This window comes from Papio anubis, chromosome 12, assembly GCF_008728515.1.
Source record: "Papio anubis isolate 15944 chromosome 12, Panubis1.0, whole genome shotgun sequence".
In the NCBI taxonomy this organism is placed as follows: Eukaryota; Metazoa; Chordata; class Mammalia; order Primates; family Cercopithecidae; genus Papio; species Papio anubis.
This window is the reverse complement of record NC_044987.1, coordinates 109271600-109288730: the sequence shown is the minus strand read 5'-3', so window position 1 is coordinate 109288730 and position 17131 is coordinate 109271600. Positions and strand designations below refer to the sequence as shown.

The window sequence follows — 17131 nt, the reverse complement described above, 5'->3', positions numbered from 1 at the left end:
AAGTCTATAAAAGCCATAGTTCTCCGATCTACTTAGTGATTATTTAACTATCAGTTTTCACACTGTTCTCCTAGATTCCTGCTGAAAGGGAATTGTCCCAGCAAATGCAACTAGACTTTCCTCCCCATTTGAGGTCACAGGTGAAATGCAGAAGTAGCAAACACCTGGACTAGTTCCAAGCCCACACAGGAGTGAACCTCAGACATGAATCATGCTTTGGCTCTGGACGAGATGGTGTCAGAAGGTTGCACGGGATCAAACAGAGAAAGAAAGCAGATGTGGGACTTCCTTCTTGCCTCGTTTTGGAGGAAGTGAAATCGCCTTTCAGCAATGCAGATGCAAAGGTTTTGTGGACAAGATGCCTCTTTTAGAGATCAAAGATCAGTGTTAGCCACAGGCCATTACTCCTCAAGTGTGGCCATCTGGGGAGGTTATGTGACTGCATGTGCATTCTAGCAGAAGAAAAAGCAAAGGAAATTTCTGGTGAACAGAATAAACCAGAAAATGTGTGGGTAAAATGCACTGGTCACCACTTCCTCATATGTGACTGTTATGAGCAGTTCTACTGCTCCTGGTATGTAAAATTAAGTTAAGCCAAATTTCCCATCATTTGCACTTCTCCTTTCACTGTTTCCCAGAGAATTGGAAAGAAAACTTCCTTGAGCACAGCAGTCACAGAATCCATAGGCTTTGGGTCATTTCAGGCATATAAAAATTCCAGAAATAATTTTTTTTTTTTTGACAGTCTCACTCTGTTCCGCAGGCTGGAGTGCAGTGGTGCGATCTCAGCTCACTGCAACCTCAGCCTCTTGGGTTCAAGCAATTCTCCTCTCTCAGCCTCCCGAGTAGCTGGGATTACAGGTATGTGCCATCACCACATCTGGCTAATTTTTTTTTTTTTGTATTTTTAGTAAAGGTGTGGTTTCTCCATGTTAGCCAGGCTGGTCTTGAACTCCCAACCTCAAGTGATCCATCTACCTCGGATTTCCAAAGTGCTAGGATTACAGGTATGAGCCACCCTGCCTGGCCTGTTTCTTTTCTTTCCTTTTTTTTTTTTTTTTTTTTTTTTACATGGTGTGCATTGGTTATTTTCCTGAGCACAAAAGTGATGATTACCCAACACCCATCATTGTTGGGTACTTAATAGGCTCTGAATACAAATTTCTCAAGTTAATAAATACATGTTCATTGTTGAAAACTCTAAAAACACAGAAAAGAGGAAAAAATTAAAATAATTTAGAAAAACCTCCCAACCAGATGTAATTACTGTCTATGCATTGGCATACATCCCTCTAGTTATGTACATAGTTGGGGTCATGCTGAATGTTTTTCTTTTTTTTTCATAACATTATTGTCAGAGGTATTTGAACCAGAATAACTCCATCTCGAATAAGGGCTGGGTAAAAGAAGGCTGAGACCTGCTGGGCTGAATTCCCAGAGAGTTAGGTATTCTAAGTCACAGGATGAGATAGAAGGACGCAGAAGATACAGATACAGATGACAAAGAGCTGGCTGATAAAACAGCATGCAGTAAAGAAGGCAGCCAAAACCCACCAAAACTAAGATGGCGACAAGAGTGAACTGTGGTCATCCTCATTGTTCATTATATGCTAATTATAGCACATTCGCATGCTAAAAGATATTTCCACCAGTGCCATGACTGCCAATTTCCCGAAGTTACCCTGTATAGTCTAAAAAGGAGAGGAACCCTCAGTTCTGAGAATTGCCCAACTCTTTCCCAGAAAACTCATGATTAATTCACCCCTTGTTTAGCATATAATCAAGAAATAACAATAAGTATCCTTAGTCAAGCAGCACATGCTTCTGCTCTGCCTATGCAGTAGCCATTCTTTTGTTTCTTTACTTCTCTAATAAACTTACTTCCACTTTACTCTGTGGACTTGCCCTGAATTCCTTCTTGTACAAAGTCCAAGAACTCTGTCTTGAGGTCTGCATTGGAAACCCTTTCCAGTAACATTATGGCATAAGCATTTCTCATGTTATTAAAATTGTTTTAAATAATTGTGATGGCTACAAAATATTTTGTCTTATGGGTACAATGTAATTTTACCCTTGTTGGCCCTTTCTGCTATTTTCAATTTTTTTTTCCTATGATAAAATGAAGACAAAAGCTGTAGAAGAAATAAAAATAAAGTGACTGGACATCTGGAGACACAGGGACACCTGAATATAGAATTGTCTGTATCAACCTTGTTTGTATTCTCATTTCAGGAGAGTGAGCTCTCAACAGGGTCTACTAAAGAGAAAGGAGAGGGTAACAAATTGTCAGCTTGTCTCCAAAGCAGTGTGAAAGTATTCTAATTTTGATGAACCATTCTAGAAATAGTTTTAAGAGAAGTATGTAGGTATTTCAACAGACTCATTGGAAGTACTCAAGGGCATTCAACTCTCACTTTTCTAATTCTGGGATCATGCTGCTGAGGTATAAATTTATAGCTAACTGATTTATAAATTAACTAGAACATCCTGTGCAAAGGTTTGGTTCTCTAGTCAAATATAGACTGGGCACTGGTTCATAAATTAATCCCTCTTGGGTGGCTGGTGTCAGTTTCCAGAAGCATGTTAACTGTGGCACAAATAGACCCAGAATGGCCAGGTGTGGTGGTGCATGACTGCAGTCCCAGATTCCTGGGAGGCTGATGTGGGAGGATTGCTTGAATCCATGAGTTCTGGGCTGTAGCGTGCTATGCCAGTTGGTTGTCTGCACTAAGTTCAGCATCAATATGGTGACCTCCTTGGAGCAAATCACCAGGTTGCCTAAGGAGGGGTAAATGGGTCCAGGTTGGAAACAGAGCAGGTCAAAACTCCCATGCTGATTAGTCGTGGGACCATGTCTGTGGATAGCTACTGCACTCAAGCCTGGGCAATAAGCAAGACCCTGTCTTGGAAAAAAAAAATAGACCCAGAATGCAGTATTTCTAGATTTACAGAACACCATCATGGTTTTGATAATAACTGGTGAAGCCCAGCCTGAGAAGGAAGGTAACTAGCCTCATTCTTTCTAAAAACACTTCTTAGCTGCATTAATAACCAACAGAGAAATTCAATTCCTTGGAACCTTCCTTCAGGATGCATACAGGTGATGGTGTAGTGATACCTGTGAATTGCAACATGACTTTTTCAGTCTCAGTATTGTATCTAATTCATGGTATAATCTTAGGAATGTTAAGGATGCGATTGGGAGCTTCATTAAGTCCTCTGGATTCCCTGGCTACCACTAAGCATACTAAGACACAGCCTAATTATCCCAAAGAATTAACAGAGTTGGGTTTCAACCAAACCTGGCACCATTGTTTTAAATTATGGGCTGTAATAGAGTTGGCATTGGAACTTGAAAAGAAGCTGATGTAATTATATTCTCCTAATGATATAGCAAATGAATTGTTGCTTTTAGAAAAAATATTGGATAATGAGGAGCCACATTCTTTTTTATGCACCTAAACTGATTACACACACTTAGCAATGGAATGAAAAATTAAAGGTATAACAGGTACCAACTTCATGTAAAATGCACACACGCAGAGGATATATAAATGTGTGTAGACATACACATGTGTTCCTTGGCCCCTGCCTGCTGTTGGCAAATCAAAATATAGATTATAGTGTGGTTTTGTCTTGAACATTTCTATCTGAATGAAAACAACACACTGTAGGGGTTCCTTGCCCTCATTCTGAATGCTTAGGACAATGCAAATTGGGGTTTCCCAGCATATTGCAACCGAATCCTCTTCAGGCCCCGTCAGCTCTGCTCCAGACAATGCCATCCCCTAAGACAGAACTGTTATGGTTCATAACAGTGAAACCCACAGGACAAGTGTCCAAGAGTTTCACTCATTTCTTTTGTGGAAACAGCCTCCACCCTCAGGCAAAGAGGAACCCCAGGGTTGGCCTTGACTAACAGCTTGCACAGGTATGGTGGAGCCAGGGTGTTTCCCTCAGGGTGGTGTGGTCATTTGCCTCTGCATATACAGTAAAAGGAAACTGGTATTGGAGTTCCAAGAGACAGCAGTCAGGAAAAATATGAAACCTCAAGTCTAAGAGAGTGAGCAAAAAGCAAAGCCAAACTTTCTGGCGGAGGAAGCAGTAGGGTGTGGGGTCAGGATTTTTTTTTTGTAAGTGCACGCCCCTGCAGCAGAGTAACCAGTCAGGGCTGGGGGAAAATTAGGATAGTTAACTGTTAGGCATGTAGCGCTGTGTTTGCATCTTCAGTATGGCATAAATTCTTCAAAGAACTGACGGTCTTTAGTATTTCAACCAACTCTCGTTTCCCCATTTTGTAAGAAATTAACTTAAAGAGGAACTGGTAGCTTTTAGAGAACTGATGAGTTTTCTGCTTCATCATCTGCTTTTGTTTTCTCCATTTTAGGTTGCCCAAAGCTTGCTGGCCGCTGTGTAGGGCTGGCGAGTGGCCGGGGCTGTCTGAGCCATGAACAGCTTCAGGGCCACCATCCTCTTCTGGGCAGTGGCAGCATGGGCTACATCAGGCAAGCCTTTGGGACAGACAGATGAAGCTGGAGTTCAAAAATGCAAAAATGCCTTGAAACTGCCTGTCCTGGAAGTCCTACCTGGAGGGGGCTGGGACAATCTGCGTAATGTGGACATGGGACGGGTTATGGAATTGACTTACACCAACTGCAGGACAACTGAGGATGGACAGTATATCACCCCTGATGAAATCTTCACCATTCCCCAGAAACAGAGCAACCTGGAGATGAACTCAGAAATCCTGGAATCTTGGGCGAATTACCAGAGCAGCACCTCCTACTCCATCAACACAGATCTCTCTCTCTATTCCAAAGTCAATGGCAAGTTTTCCACTGAGTTCCAGAGGATGAAGACCCTCCAAGTGAAGGACCAAGCTATAACTACCCGAGTTCAGGTAAGAAACCTCGTCTACACAGTCAAAATCAACCCAACTGTAGCACTAAGCTCAGGTTTCAGGAAGGAGCTCCTTGACATCTCTGACCGTCTAGAGAACAACCAGACGAGGATGGCCACCTACCTGGCAGAACTCCTGGTCCTCAACTATGGCACCCACGTCATCACCAGTGTGGACGCTGGGGCTGCTCTTATTCAGGAGGACCACATCAAGACCTCCTTTCTCCAAGACAGCCAGAGCAGTCGTAGTGCCGTGACCGCCTCTGCTGGACTTGCCTTCCAAAACACCGTGAACTTCAAATTTGAGGAAAACTATACGTTGCAGAATGTCCTTACCAAGAGCTACCTCTCAAACCGAACCAACTCCAGGGTGCAGAGCATCGGAGGGGTTCCTTTTTACCCAGGCATCACCCTCCAGGTCTGGCAGCAAGGTATCACCAACCACCTGGTGGCCATCGACCGCTCTGGCCTGCCACTGCATTTCTTCGTCAACCCCAACATGCTGCCTGACTTGCCAGGCCCCCTGGTGAGGAAGGTGTCAAAGACGGTGGAAACTGCTGTGAAGCGCTATTACACATTCAACACCTACCCTGGCTGCACCGATCTCAATTCTCCCAACTTCAATTTTCAGGCCAACACGGATGATGGCTCCTGCGAGGGGAAAATGACCAACTTCTCTCTGGGTGGGGTTTATCAGGAATGCACTCAGCTCTCAGGGAGTAGGGATGTCCTCCTCTGCCAAAAGTTGGAGCAGAAGAATCCACTCACTGGTGATTTCTCTTGCCCCTCTGGCTACTCCCCGGTGCACTTGCTATCCCAGATCCACGAGGAGGGTTACAACCACCTGGAGTGTCATCGAAAGTGCACTCTCCTCGTTTTCTGCAAGACCGTGTGTGAAGATGTGTTCCAGGTGGCAAAGGCTGAATTCAGGGCTTTTTGGTGTGTGGCCAGTAGCCAAGTACCTGAGAACTCAGGACTGCTTTTCGGAGGCCTCTTCAGCAGCAAGAGCATAAACCCCATGACAAATGCGCAGTCATGCCCAGCTGGCTACTTTCCACTGAGACTCTTTGAAAACCTCAAGGTATGTGTTTCTCAGGACTATGAGTTGGGAAGCAGGTTTGCGGTCCCCTTTGGTGGGTTCTTTAGCTGCGCAGTTGGGAACCCCCTGGTAGATCCTGCTATATCCAGAGATTTAGAGGCACCTTCCCTGAAAAAGTGCCCTGGGGGCTTCAGCCAGCACCTAGCCCTCATCAGCGATGGATGCCAAGTGTCCTACTGTGTCAAATCCGGGCTTTTTACAGGAGGGTCCCTGCCCCCTGCCAGGCTCCCACCTTTCACCCGGCCACCCCTCATGAGTCAGGCTGCCACCAATACTGTCATAGTGACCAATTCTGAGAATGCGAGATCCTGGATTAAAGACTCCCAGACCCACCAGTGGAGGCTGGGAGAGCCGGTAGAGCTGCGGAGGGCCATGAATGTCATCCATGGGGCTGGTGGTGGTCTGTCAGGAGGGGCTGCAGCTGGGGTCACAGTGGGGGTCACCACCATTCTGGCTCTTGCTATCACCCTGGCCATCTACGGCACCCGGAAGTTCAAGAAGAAAGCATATCAGGAAATTGGGGAAAGGCAGAGTTTGGTTCCAGGCACTGCAGCAACTGGAGACACACCTCACGAAGAGCAGGGGCAGAGTCCAGCTTAAATCTCTCCCCGAAAATGGTTTCTCTCATCTCCAGTGTGGTCACTGCTGACCACTCTGTTTTCCTAAACATTGAAATGGCATGTGCAACCAAAAGTAGGTATATTTGTGACTTCTTGTTTAAGTCTCTGGGCCAGAAAATTCACACTGTTACATGGATAAGGGTGGGATTGGGGAGAGGGAACAGTTGGGAGTAGAAGCAAAAGCCATTCTGGGACTAAAATAGGAAGCAGATGCCCTTTCCCAGTGTGTGTCGCTGTCTTCACCTGAATGCATTTGTGTAAAAATAGAGGAGGGAGAATGCTAACATTTGGATTTGGAAGCCATGAATTTACTCTGAAGTTTGCAGTTGTTTCCAATTTGTGAGCTCTAAGAGTTTCTGCCTGTAACAACTACCCTCCCTTTATTTTGATTTTTTAAAAGCTGTCTGAATTTCACACTCTTAGAGCCCAGAAGAGTCCCGAAAAGACACAAGTCTTGCTTGGTTACTGCTTTTTAACTGTGAGGGCTCTATGTTGACAGACTGTTATCTACTCAGAGCCACCTCAAACATCTGAAAAGAAAGATGTTGCCTGTGCCGATTCCACTTTTTCCAGCTGCCCCTTGATGAACACTCCCTCACACCAGACCACTCGTGGACTTCTGACTGGTGTCATCAAGTCCTCAGAAAATATTTTAACTTGTAAACTATTAGTGGGTCAAAGAGGAAGGGATGATTTGGAGACAAGAAGTAATGAAAGATGGGTAAAAACTGAAAAAATTCCGGTGCTGAGTACTACCGCTTCATCTTCCATGGATGGTCATGACCTTTCCTGTCCTCCTGTTACATGAACACACACACACATACACACACACATGCACCCCACATTTCAGTAATTCTGCATTGTTCTAGGTCCTTACCTTTCTTGTCCATTATATGAACACACACACACGTGCGCACACACACACACACAAACACCCCACATTTCAATAAGTCTGCATTGTTCCGGGTCCTTACTATTCCTGTCCTCCTGTTATATGAACACACACACACACACACACACACACACTCTCCACATTTCAGTAAGTCTGCATTGTTCTGGGGGTAAAACAGGCAAGAAGTTAAAGTAAGACCACATTTAAGTATTACTCTATAGAATCAAAACAGAGTAGTTAACACCAATTATGCAAGCTAGTTTTTTTTCCAGCAGAAAGGGAGCTGACATGATCAAAAAGTCATCCAGTACCACTTGTAACCCATTTATTTCAGTTTCAGGCTGAGAGCCCTGGGGCATCTAGCAGGATGCATAATTGTCATCTGGCAATAGTTGGGACTTTGCTCAATTTTAATATCAATCTCTCCTGATTGCAATTACCTCCACTACTTTCATGATCCCCTACAATATTTTAAAAAATAATACATTTATTCACTGAATCAAATGTCATTAATGAGTTATCTTCTGTGGAGGATGACTGTTCTCTTTGTTAATGTTCACAATCAAAATCTTGGGCTGAGAAGAGGCCCTTCACCAACGAGTTTGAAGCATCACAGCATGTGGGAAGGTGGGAACCAGGATCCCCATTCATTTCCAACTGAGACACAGAGAAGTGAGTCACAGAATTTGAGCCCTGCTCTCTTGACTGCCCAGCCAGGGACACTGATTTCTTTAATGTCTTCACTTAATCCTGCCTCTTAAGCATTAAAACATTCTCCTAAACCTCGGAGTGTTTTGTGGGTTCTGGGTGTTTTGTACGTTTTAGCCAAGTTAACCACTTGTCTGCAAATAGTGACTTTCCTATGAATTCTTTGAAGATTATTGAGTCAGAAAGGAAAAATACAGCCCCAAATTCCCAGGCTTTTAATGCGCTAACCGTGTATTGAATGAAAAGTTCCTTACAAACCTATATTCCTACCAACAAGATTGCACATAAATATACATTAAAATATGTACTAAGGAACCCTCTGTCCAACAGCTCATGCATGTGAAGTTAGAACATGGGAGTCTGCCGGTTGCATTCATCAAATCATTTTGCAGAGTCAGATCCCAGATGGAAGAGCTCACAGGCTCTGCCTTCCAAGTCCTGGGTTCCTAACTGGTGGTCTTAGGCTGGGGTCTTTGGGGAGACCAACCCTGGCTTTCAAGAAAACCTCATCCCATGGACTATCAGAAATAGACACAGATTTGGGTGACAAAGGTGGCTCTGCATTTGCATTTTATTTTTGTGTTCTTGTCAGTTTGGGGATGATTAATATCAAACATTTATTTGAGAAACAGCAGCCTGTAAACCATTTAAACACATACTATATTGTAGTCAGGCAAAGGGACCTTTAAAAGTGAATATTCGTGATTTCAAAAGTTTTTTTTTCTCCCACACGTTCACTTACTCATTTTCCCGGCCGTGTGATCTGTTCCTTTAGTCTCACGAAGAGTCTAGCCAGGTCAAATGTGTGGGTGGGTAATATGTGGAAAATCTGTTTTTAAGTGGTGGGGGAGGGGCTTCCCCTATCAAGTGGAAGGGCTTGTGGTTGCTTACAGACTCAGGGAGGTAACCCAAATCCCTCACAGATAGGTGCACTAATCTACAAAAAGCAGAAGGCCAACAACAGCAACAATTTTGTGGTTGTTCATTTGCCATTTATTGTTCTGCACAGACACCTCATGAGCACCAGGTGGCGATGTCCTCTCACAGAGCAACACCAAAGACTTCAAAAACACTCCAGTTACAAACAGAACAATTCACTTAGGACATTCACCTGCCTCTCCCAGAACCCCCAATCTAATGCCGGGGACCACAGAGAAGGAAATGGGTCAGGCGTCCTTTCTTGTACCACATGAGCCTTCCCCCAGTTTTCTCATGCATACAACAGTGCAATACCAAGATGAGTACTTTTGACCAAGTATAAAACCACAGAGACGACCCAATTTTACAAAAATGGAAAGAGAATGAAAACACAAAGGCACACGCAGCCACAAATACACACTTAACCTTTTAGGGGATGAGCATCCGATGAGGTTTGTCTCCAATCCAATTTGTCATCCCAGGAGACTCTGGAAGGGAGAAACTAGGCTGCTGGCGCTAAGAGCATGAAAGGGAAGGCATGGAATCCCCTACTTGGGCCCGGAGAGCACAGCAGGGCTTCTGGTGGGAAAACACTTTGTGTTAAGGTAGTGGATGCACAGGGCTCGGCTGGCAGGGTTCTCGCTGAAATCTAGACTGCACCTTACCAGGTTGGCACAAGAGAAAGGGCAGAGGAATGCTCCCTGCCTTGCCTGGCACAGTGTTAGAAAGGAAATTCAAGATCCCTACTGCCCAGAAAGCCACACAAGAACAGCACGAGAATGAGGTAGCCCCTACTGGGCATCTGCAGAGAGGACAAGAAATTGGGCACAGACATAATCAAAAGCCCAGGGGAAAAGGCTTGAAGGTGTGAAGACGACCTCTCCAAGTGGTATTGCCACATGCACAGCGGCTCCCTTTCCATCTTGAGTCCTCTTCCTTCTCCTCCTGGCCACCCCTTCCCCACCTATCCCTTGTTCTCCCTGACGTGGGGAAACTGATCTCTCCCCACTGCCTAATTCCATTGTGAAAGTCTGTCTTCTTTTCTTCCCCACCTCCTACTGCCTCATCGTGTTTTTCTTCCCAAGAACCCTCAGCCTATTTCTGCACCCTTGCAGCCAAGAAGCTCAGCAGATACTTGACCAGTGTGCTGAAGGCAGAGACGGCATGAGGCTCTCCAAGTAATCTCTGGCACATGGTAACTCGACAAAGGGCATGGGTGTGACATTAAACACCGCAGGGATGTCTCTTCCATTTAGTTCAGGGGTTTCCTTCCTGACTCTGGCAGGAAATTGCCCTGTGGTGCAGTAAGCTCGGGACCAGTCTCCTGGTCTGCTGGTGAGATATAATGGCTGCCTGCTGACAGGAGACACGGGGACAAGGATGGCAGAACAATTCCTCCCATCAGAGCTCCCTCTGGTGGAGCTGATCAACATCCCTTGTAGCCATTTGGAAAGAGAGCAAAGGCTCAGCACCAGCACATCCACAGAACTGGGTGACAGGCAAGTGAATCGACTATCCACACCCACGTCAAAATGGCTGGAGGCCTAACAGCAAGCAGCTATGGGGCTGGCTTTTATGAAAGCCTGGCCTCCGGTTCCCATCGAAGTACCATTTTTGAAGGTTTTCTTGTTTCCATTTTTCTAGCATCAAAAACCTTCCAAATATTATGAAATATATATGCATATATATATACGTCAAACCCCCAAAACATGAGGTATATAAATACAAATTAGTATCCAGAGGAACTTCCCCCAAACACATAGTTCAAAGAACCCACTTTCAAAGGGGGAATTCGGTTTCCCTTCTTGATCCCCCCTTTTCTCCTCCCTGGCCCCCAATTCATTCCTTACTGGGAGCCAAAGGCAATAAGAATGTTGGGGAGGAGACAGGGTTTTGGGACACAACCAAGATGCAGATTGGACCAGACCATACCGTGGTCCCAACCCCATTAGGAATGAGCTAAAGAGGTTCTCTCCCTGCTCTAAGTCAATCTATAATAGATGAAGGAGATGAGGGACCCAGCAGCTCTGGGCTCTGATGAGCAAATTTGCATGGAAACAGATTGAAGCCTTCATAGAAACAAGACTGGATGGAGATGAGCTCTGCTACAATCTCGAAAAGAAATATAAAAGGATGAGTCCAACTCTCACCTCATTGCATCTCCCCAGGCACAGTTCTGTCTCTATTGGGGTTTCAGTTCTCTGTGGGATAGGTTGGCAACAGGTGAGGAACATCAAAGGACCACAGCCTGGCTGTTGGAGCCCCATCAGAACTGGGGTTTGGCATCTTGCAAAACAGAGTGCAGGGACATGACGGGCCTTCCCATCAAGCTGGCCCAGCGATGCACACACGCCCCCTCCCCCACCCCCCACACACACGCATGCACAGACACAGAGGGCACAGAGCCCAGCATGGGCTCCACTCACAGTGACTTGATGAAACTCATGGAATCTTTGAGCTGGTCTAGAATGAGTTGGGAAGAAGGCTGCGGGCTCCTCTCCCTGAGGACAGTTCAGATGCTCAGTGGGATGCAGGCTCTGGTTTGATCAGAGAGGGGCTAGAAACAGCATCATGGGATGCCACCCCAAAGAGGAACCCCAGAGTCCATCCATCCACATGAGAGAACCAGATGCCTCTTTGGACAGGTCAGAGCTGTGAGGAGGAGAGGAGGGCCCAGAGAAGCCAAGGACTGTGATGAGAGCGGAATGTGCTCCCAGAGGCTTTTCCTTCTCTGACCCTCTTGGGAAGGAGTGCTTCCTCGCTCTACACCAAGGCATCTGTTTCTGATGTCACAGCAGTTTAGTGGTTCACCCCTTTGCCCCCCGAACCTTGCACAGTGAGAGCTCCCTGGCTCCAGCAGAGGGAGAATAGCAGAAACTCCACTCTCAAAGCAGAGTGGAAGTAGCAAGAAGCCGGCTGAGGCAAGAAACCCCGGCTTCCCAAAGCCAGGGTATGGAGTGCCCAGGCACTGCCCATACCCCAGGTGTGTTGACCATGCCCCTACTTGGGAGGTGGGGTAGGGAGGGGATTCTTGCCTACCCAGCACCAAAAACTCCATGGGAACAGACCCAGGGTGGCCCTCATCCCCTCTCCCTTTGTGTTGGATAAGGTTTATGAATGATGTCGCTATATTCAGTCTGGCTCCCGCTGTGGTTGGGAGGGATGAGGGGTGGACACAGGGCAGGAGGGGAGGATAGAAAGTTGGGAGGGCAGGACACCAACTTCTTCTACATTGACTCACTCTCCTCACTTCCTGTCCTGCAGTCCCCACGGCCCCTCCCACCTCAAAGCTTTTCTGGCCTCAGTCCTTCTCCTGGGCAGTGCTGTCCTCAGAGATGCCCTGGGCAGCCAGTTCAGCCAGCACATTATCCAGGTAATTGGCATCTGGGTAGCCATGGCCAGTGAGATTAGAGCCAAACTCTGTCTTGTGGTGGACCTCATTCCAGATGACAGTATCTGACTCCCCCGTGGTGCTGGAGGTGCCAATGGCAAAAATGAGGCGGCGATCCCAGGCCACGAGCAGCAGCTTCAGAACCTAGAGGGACAAAAGTGGGTTATGAAAAGCAGACATTAATTGGCAGTCAAAGACTATCCCTTGGATGGTAGAGAATCTTCCCAAGGGCCCCATCCCTTCCTGCATCATGATACCCTAAGCGCACAGGGGAAAGAAAGAGATTTGGACTTGGAGTTTGGGAGCTACAGGCTGAGTCCCGGCTCTGTCACTGAATAACTGTGTGACCTTGGAGAAGTTATAGCACCTCTTTGAACATTAATTTTCTTATTTATGAAATGGCAATGGTACAATCTGCCTCTAAATGTTGTGAACATCTTACTGGACACTACATGAAAAGTATTTTCGCACCAGTGCCTACAGCGTGCTAATTGATAAATGTTATCTGCCAACATAACAGCTGCATTTTGAAAGATAGGATCTAGGAGTTGAAGGCGCTTATGATCTGAGAACTTCTGAAGCTCTGCCCTTCATTACCACCACCACTACCTCAATGTAGTATTAATTTACCCAAAGCTGAAGTTGTGTGATATTTCTCTAGTGATATCTTGGAGCACTTTGACTTTCTTGAGGTGAGAAAACTGAGGCTCAAAGAAAGTTTTGGGGCTTGCAGAATGTTCTAAATCAGTTAAATTTAAAAAATGTTTGTTGAGCAAGACCAATGCCTAATGCCCTGTTCCAGGCCTTCGTCAGAGTAGTGTCCAGCATGAAGGAAAAGCATCCAATGAAAATGTCGTGGGTTCAAAACTGAACTACTGTAAACATGGTATGGGCTGGAGGAGAGGAAACCATAATAGTATTAGTAATAAAAGCAGACATTAGAAATATGAGCTGCTATTTCCTGAGTGTTTACTTTCTAAGTGCTGGACATTGGGACATGTAATTGTTACATATAATCAGATGATATAGGTATGGCCATGTGCCACACGTAGTGACATTTTGGTCAATGACTGAACTCATATGCAATGGTGATCTCACAAGATTACAATAGAGCTGAGGAATTCCTACTGCCCTAGTACTTACTATACTGTACTTTTAATCATTATTGTAGAGTGCACTCCTACTTATTTACAAAAAGAAAAGCTAACTGTAAAACGGCCTCAGGCAGTTTCTTCAGGAGGTATTCCAGAAGAAGGCATTGTTATCATAAGAGATGACAGTACCATTCCTGTTACCGTCCCCAAGGCCTTCCAGCAGGATAAGATATGGAGGTGGAAGACAGTGATGCTGCTGATTCTGCCCTGAGTAGCTCAAGGCTAATGCTTATGTTCATGTGTTCATTTTAAACAAAAAGTTTCAAAAGTAAAAAAAAAAAAGTTTTAAAAATAAAAAAGCTTATAGAATAAGGATTAAATATTTTTCTACAGCTGTACAACGTGTTTGTGTTTTAAGCTGTGTTGTTACAAACAAGTCAAAAGTTAAAAAAAGTAAAAGGTGTTTAAATGGAGAAGTCACAATAAGCTAAAGTTAGTTTATTATTGAAGAAAGAAAAGTAGTATAAATTTAGTGTCATTTAAGTGTACAGTGTTTATAAAGTCTTTAGTAGTGTACGGCAATGTCCTAGGTCTTCATATTCACTCACGGATTCAGCTAAAACTACTTCCAGTCCTGCAAGTCCCATTCATGGTAAGTGCCCTATACAGATATAGCACTTTTATCTTTTATACTGTATTTTTACTATAAGTCTTCAATGTTTAGATTCACAAATACTTACCATTATACAACTACCTATAGTATTCAATAAAATAACATGGTGTACAGGTCTGTAGCCTAGGAGCAATAGGCTATACCATATTGCCTAGCTGTGTAATAGGCTATTCCATCTAGTTTTGTGTGAGTACACGCTATGATGTTTGTATGATGATGAAGCTGTCTAATAATAATGATATCCATGCCATTAAATGACAGAAAACTGGACTCTCATTATCCCTCTCAAGGAAACAGAGGCTCAAAAGGTAAAAGACTTGCCTTGGTCTTATAGCTAGTAAGTGGCTGGGGGCAGTGGTTAAGGGATTGATTTCAGGACTGCCTGACTCCATAGCCCATGGTCTGAATCACCACTCTGTTGACTCTCAGATGAGAATCAGTCTAGAATTCATGGAGGAGGTTGCTTCTGAGCTGAGTAGTAAAGGAAGGGAAGGATTTGGGGTATATTAATAGAGAAGGATGTGCAGACCTAGTAAACAAATATAAACCTAAGGCACGGATAAATTACAATTGCTGTCACTGTGCTGTGCATTTTACAAATGATATTTTCATTTAATTTTTCCAACATCCTGTCCATACAGATGGAAATTATCACCACTGTTTTACAGATTAGGAAACTGAGACTTCAGGACATGAAGCCAACCAGTTCCCACAGCTAGTAAATGGCCGAAATGGGACTTGAACCCAGGCTGGTCTGGCTCCAAAGCCCATCCTCTAATTATACCTCAATCTACAATGAAGTCCAATGTTAGGTTCCTGGAACAGCAGATGTGAAGGATAAGGATGAGAAATTGGTGTGAGGAGAAGGTTTAACTCACACTGTAGTAGGTCTTATATGTCAAGCTGAGAAGACTGCACTTTGTTGTTTCTTTGTTTTATTTCTTTTACACACAAAAAGCTTGATTCTAGAAACTGTTTGAGATAACTAACCTGGCAGCAGGTAAAAGATGAAGAAGTCTTATCTATGTTGGCAGTGGCAGGGTTAGAAGAGGAGTCTAGTGGTTTGGAAGGCAGTGAGTGCAGGGAGGAATGAGCTAAATGGATGCGGTGGATAAGAACAGGTGGATAAGAACAGGTTCATGTGCCCATCTGGGTACCAGGAACTCTGAGTATGTCATTAACATAAAGAGGGAGGCCTGGAAGAAAAGCAGCTCTTGGCAACAGGATTCTAGTTTTAATGCAGGACTTTAGAGTAGAGACATTTCGCCAAGAGTTGGGATGTAGCTCCAGGGCTCAAGCATAGAAATCTGGCTCTTCAAGGTAAACAGTATCAGGGATGGTCCTCACCCCTAATCTGGGGACACTGCACTCGCACGTCTTCTCTGTGTGGTTGATTTTCCATTTCTTCCAAAATACCTGCTTCCCACCTGTAGGGGGAGACCATATCCATACCCTTTGACAGGAAACCCAAAGGGCCTCCCTGTAGAAAGGTCACCGTCCCACCCCTTATCTGGCTTGCCCAGGACTTGTTGGGGCCTGTGAAGGGTGAGTGGAAGTAACAAGCATCCAGGAGCTCTAAATGGGATTACACACTTCCACTTGGGTTCTCTGTCCTCTGTCCCCTCCATGGGAAGGGCATGGGCCACAGAAGGGCTGCTCCTTCCACCTGGGCTCCAGAACAGGAAGATACATGGAGCCGACTGAAGCTGCTGCTATGGTCTGAATATGTGTCCTCACCAAATTGCCATGTCGAAATCCTCACCCTCAAGGTGACAGTATTAGAAGGTGGGTCCTTGGAGAGGTGATTAGGTAATGACAGCAGAACCCTAAATGGATGACATTAGTGCCCTTATAAAAGAAGCCCCAGAGAAACCCCTTGCCCCCTTCTACCATGTGGGGACACAGTGAGAAGGCACCATTTACGAACCAGGATGGGTTCATATGAAGAAGTCCTAGCCAGACACTAAATCCACCAGCGCCTTGATCTTGGACTTCTCAGGCTCCAGAATTGTGAGACGTAAGTGTCTATTGTTTATAAGCCACCCCGTGTATGGCACTATGTTACAGCAGCCAGAACAGACTAAGACACTGACCCACAGCAACAACATAGCCATAGCTGCTGACATGCAAAGTGCATGACAAATAAACACTTGTTGAAGTAAGCTGCGGAAATCTGGAGAGAAAGCTCACTAAAATACATCTTGTCCAATATTTCCCCCAGTACTCCCTGTAGATCAATGGTTCCTACTCCTTTTGAAATCAGGAAAGATTTTGAAAATCCAACGATTTTCTGGCCTCATCCATAGAAATACAAACATACATTTTTTTATTCGAATTTTAGAGTTCATAGAACCACTGACGCCTAATCATGAATCACTAAGAATCCAGAAATCCAATGATTGTTTTCTCTGCCCTTTTGGGAAAAATTCAAATGATATGAAAGTACATAAAAAGAAAATAATCTACATGTTAAGATCCCTATCCCAGACCAGTGTTTCTCAAGCTTCAAGGTGTTGTCAGATCAGCTACGCATCTCGTTAAGATGAAGTGGCTTCTGGTTCTGCATTTCTATCAAGCTCCTGGGGTGCCACTGGTGCTGGTTCCAGGACTAGCTTTTAAGCAGCAGGACTCTCGACACAGGATCTTAAAATAGATAAATTATTGCCAGTAATACCCTAGAGAGGAAACAAACTGATACGGTCTGACTGTGACCCCACCCAAACCTCATCTTGAATTGTAGCTCCCATAATTCCCACACGCTGTGGGAGGGACTCAGTGAGAGATAATTGAATCATGGGGGCGGTTTCCGCCATACTGTTCTCGTGGTAGTGAGTAAG

At 44.9% G+C, this 17131-nt stretch overlaps 2 protein-coding genes across 4 annotated transcripts in view; one reads left to right on the top strand and one right to left on the bottom strand.

Moving 5' to 3' along the window:
• The first annotated feature begins 4178 nt into the window (after nucleotides 1–4178).
• MPEG1 (macrophage expressed 1) lies at nucleotides 4179–8530 on the top strand. The gene is made up of 2 exons (XM_009185963.4): nucleotides 4179–4297; nucleotides 4388–8530. Exon 2 carries the CDS (start codon nucleotides 4448–4450, stop codon nucleotides 6596–6598), a length of 2151 nt encoding a protein of 716 aa, XP_009184227.1. The 5' UTR covers nucleotides 4179–4297; nucleotides 4388–4447; the 3' UTR covers nucleotides 6599–8530.
• Nucleotides 8531–9188: 658 nt separating this feature from the next.
• Nucleotides 9189–17131, bottom strand: part of DTX4 (deltex E3 ubiquitin ligase 4) — a 36050-nt gene continuing 28107 nt past the window's right edge. Inside the window, exons 9-10 of one of the 3 annotated variants that reach the window (XR_004177562.1) lie at nucleotides 15642–16937; nucleotides 12570–12671 (exon numbers count right to left, since the gene is read on the bottom strand). Coding sequence is in view for 2 of the 3 variants with exons in the window: in XM_003909789.5 (XP_003909838.1) it covers nucleotides 12438–12671 (234 nt within the window). In the remaining variant the exon portion in view is untranslated. Of the gene's footprint in view, nucleotides 16938–17131 lie in introns of all 3 variants that reach the window. The other 2 variants (XM_003909789.5, XM_021925710.2) reach the window with 2 other exon arrangements.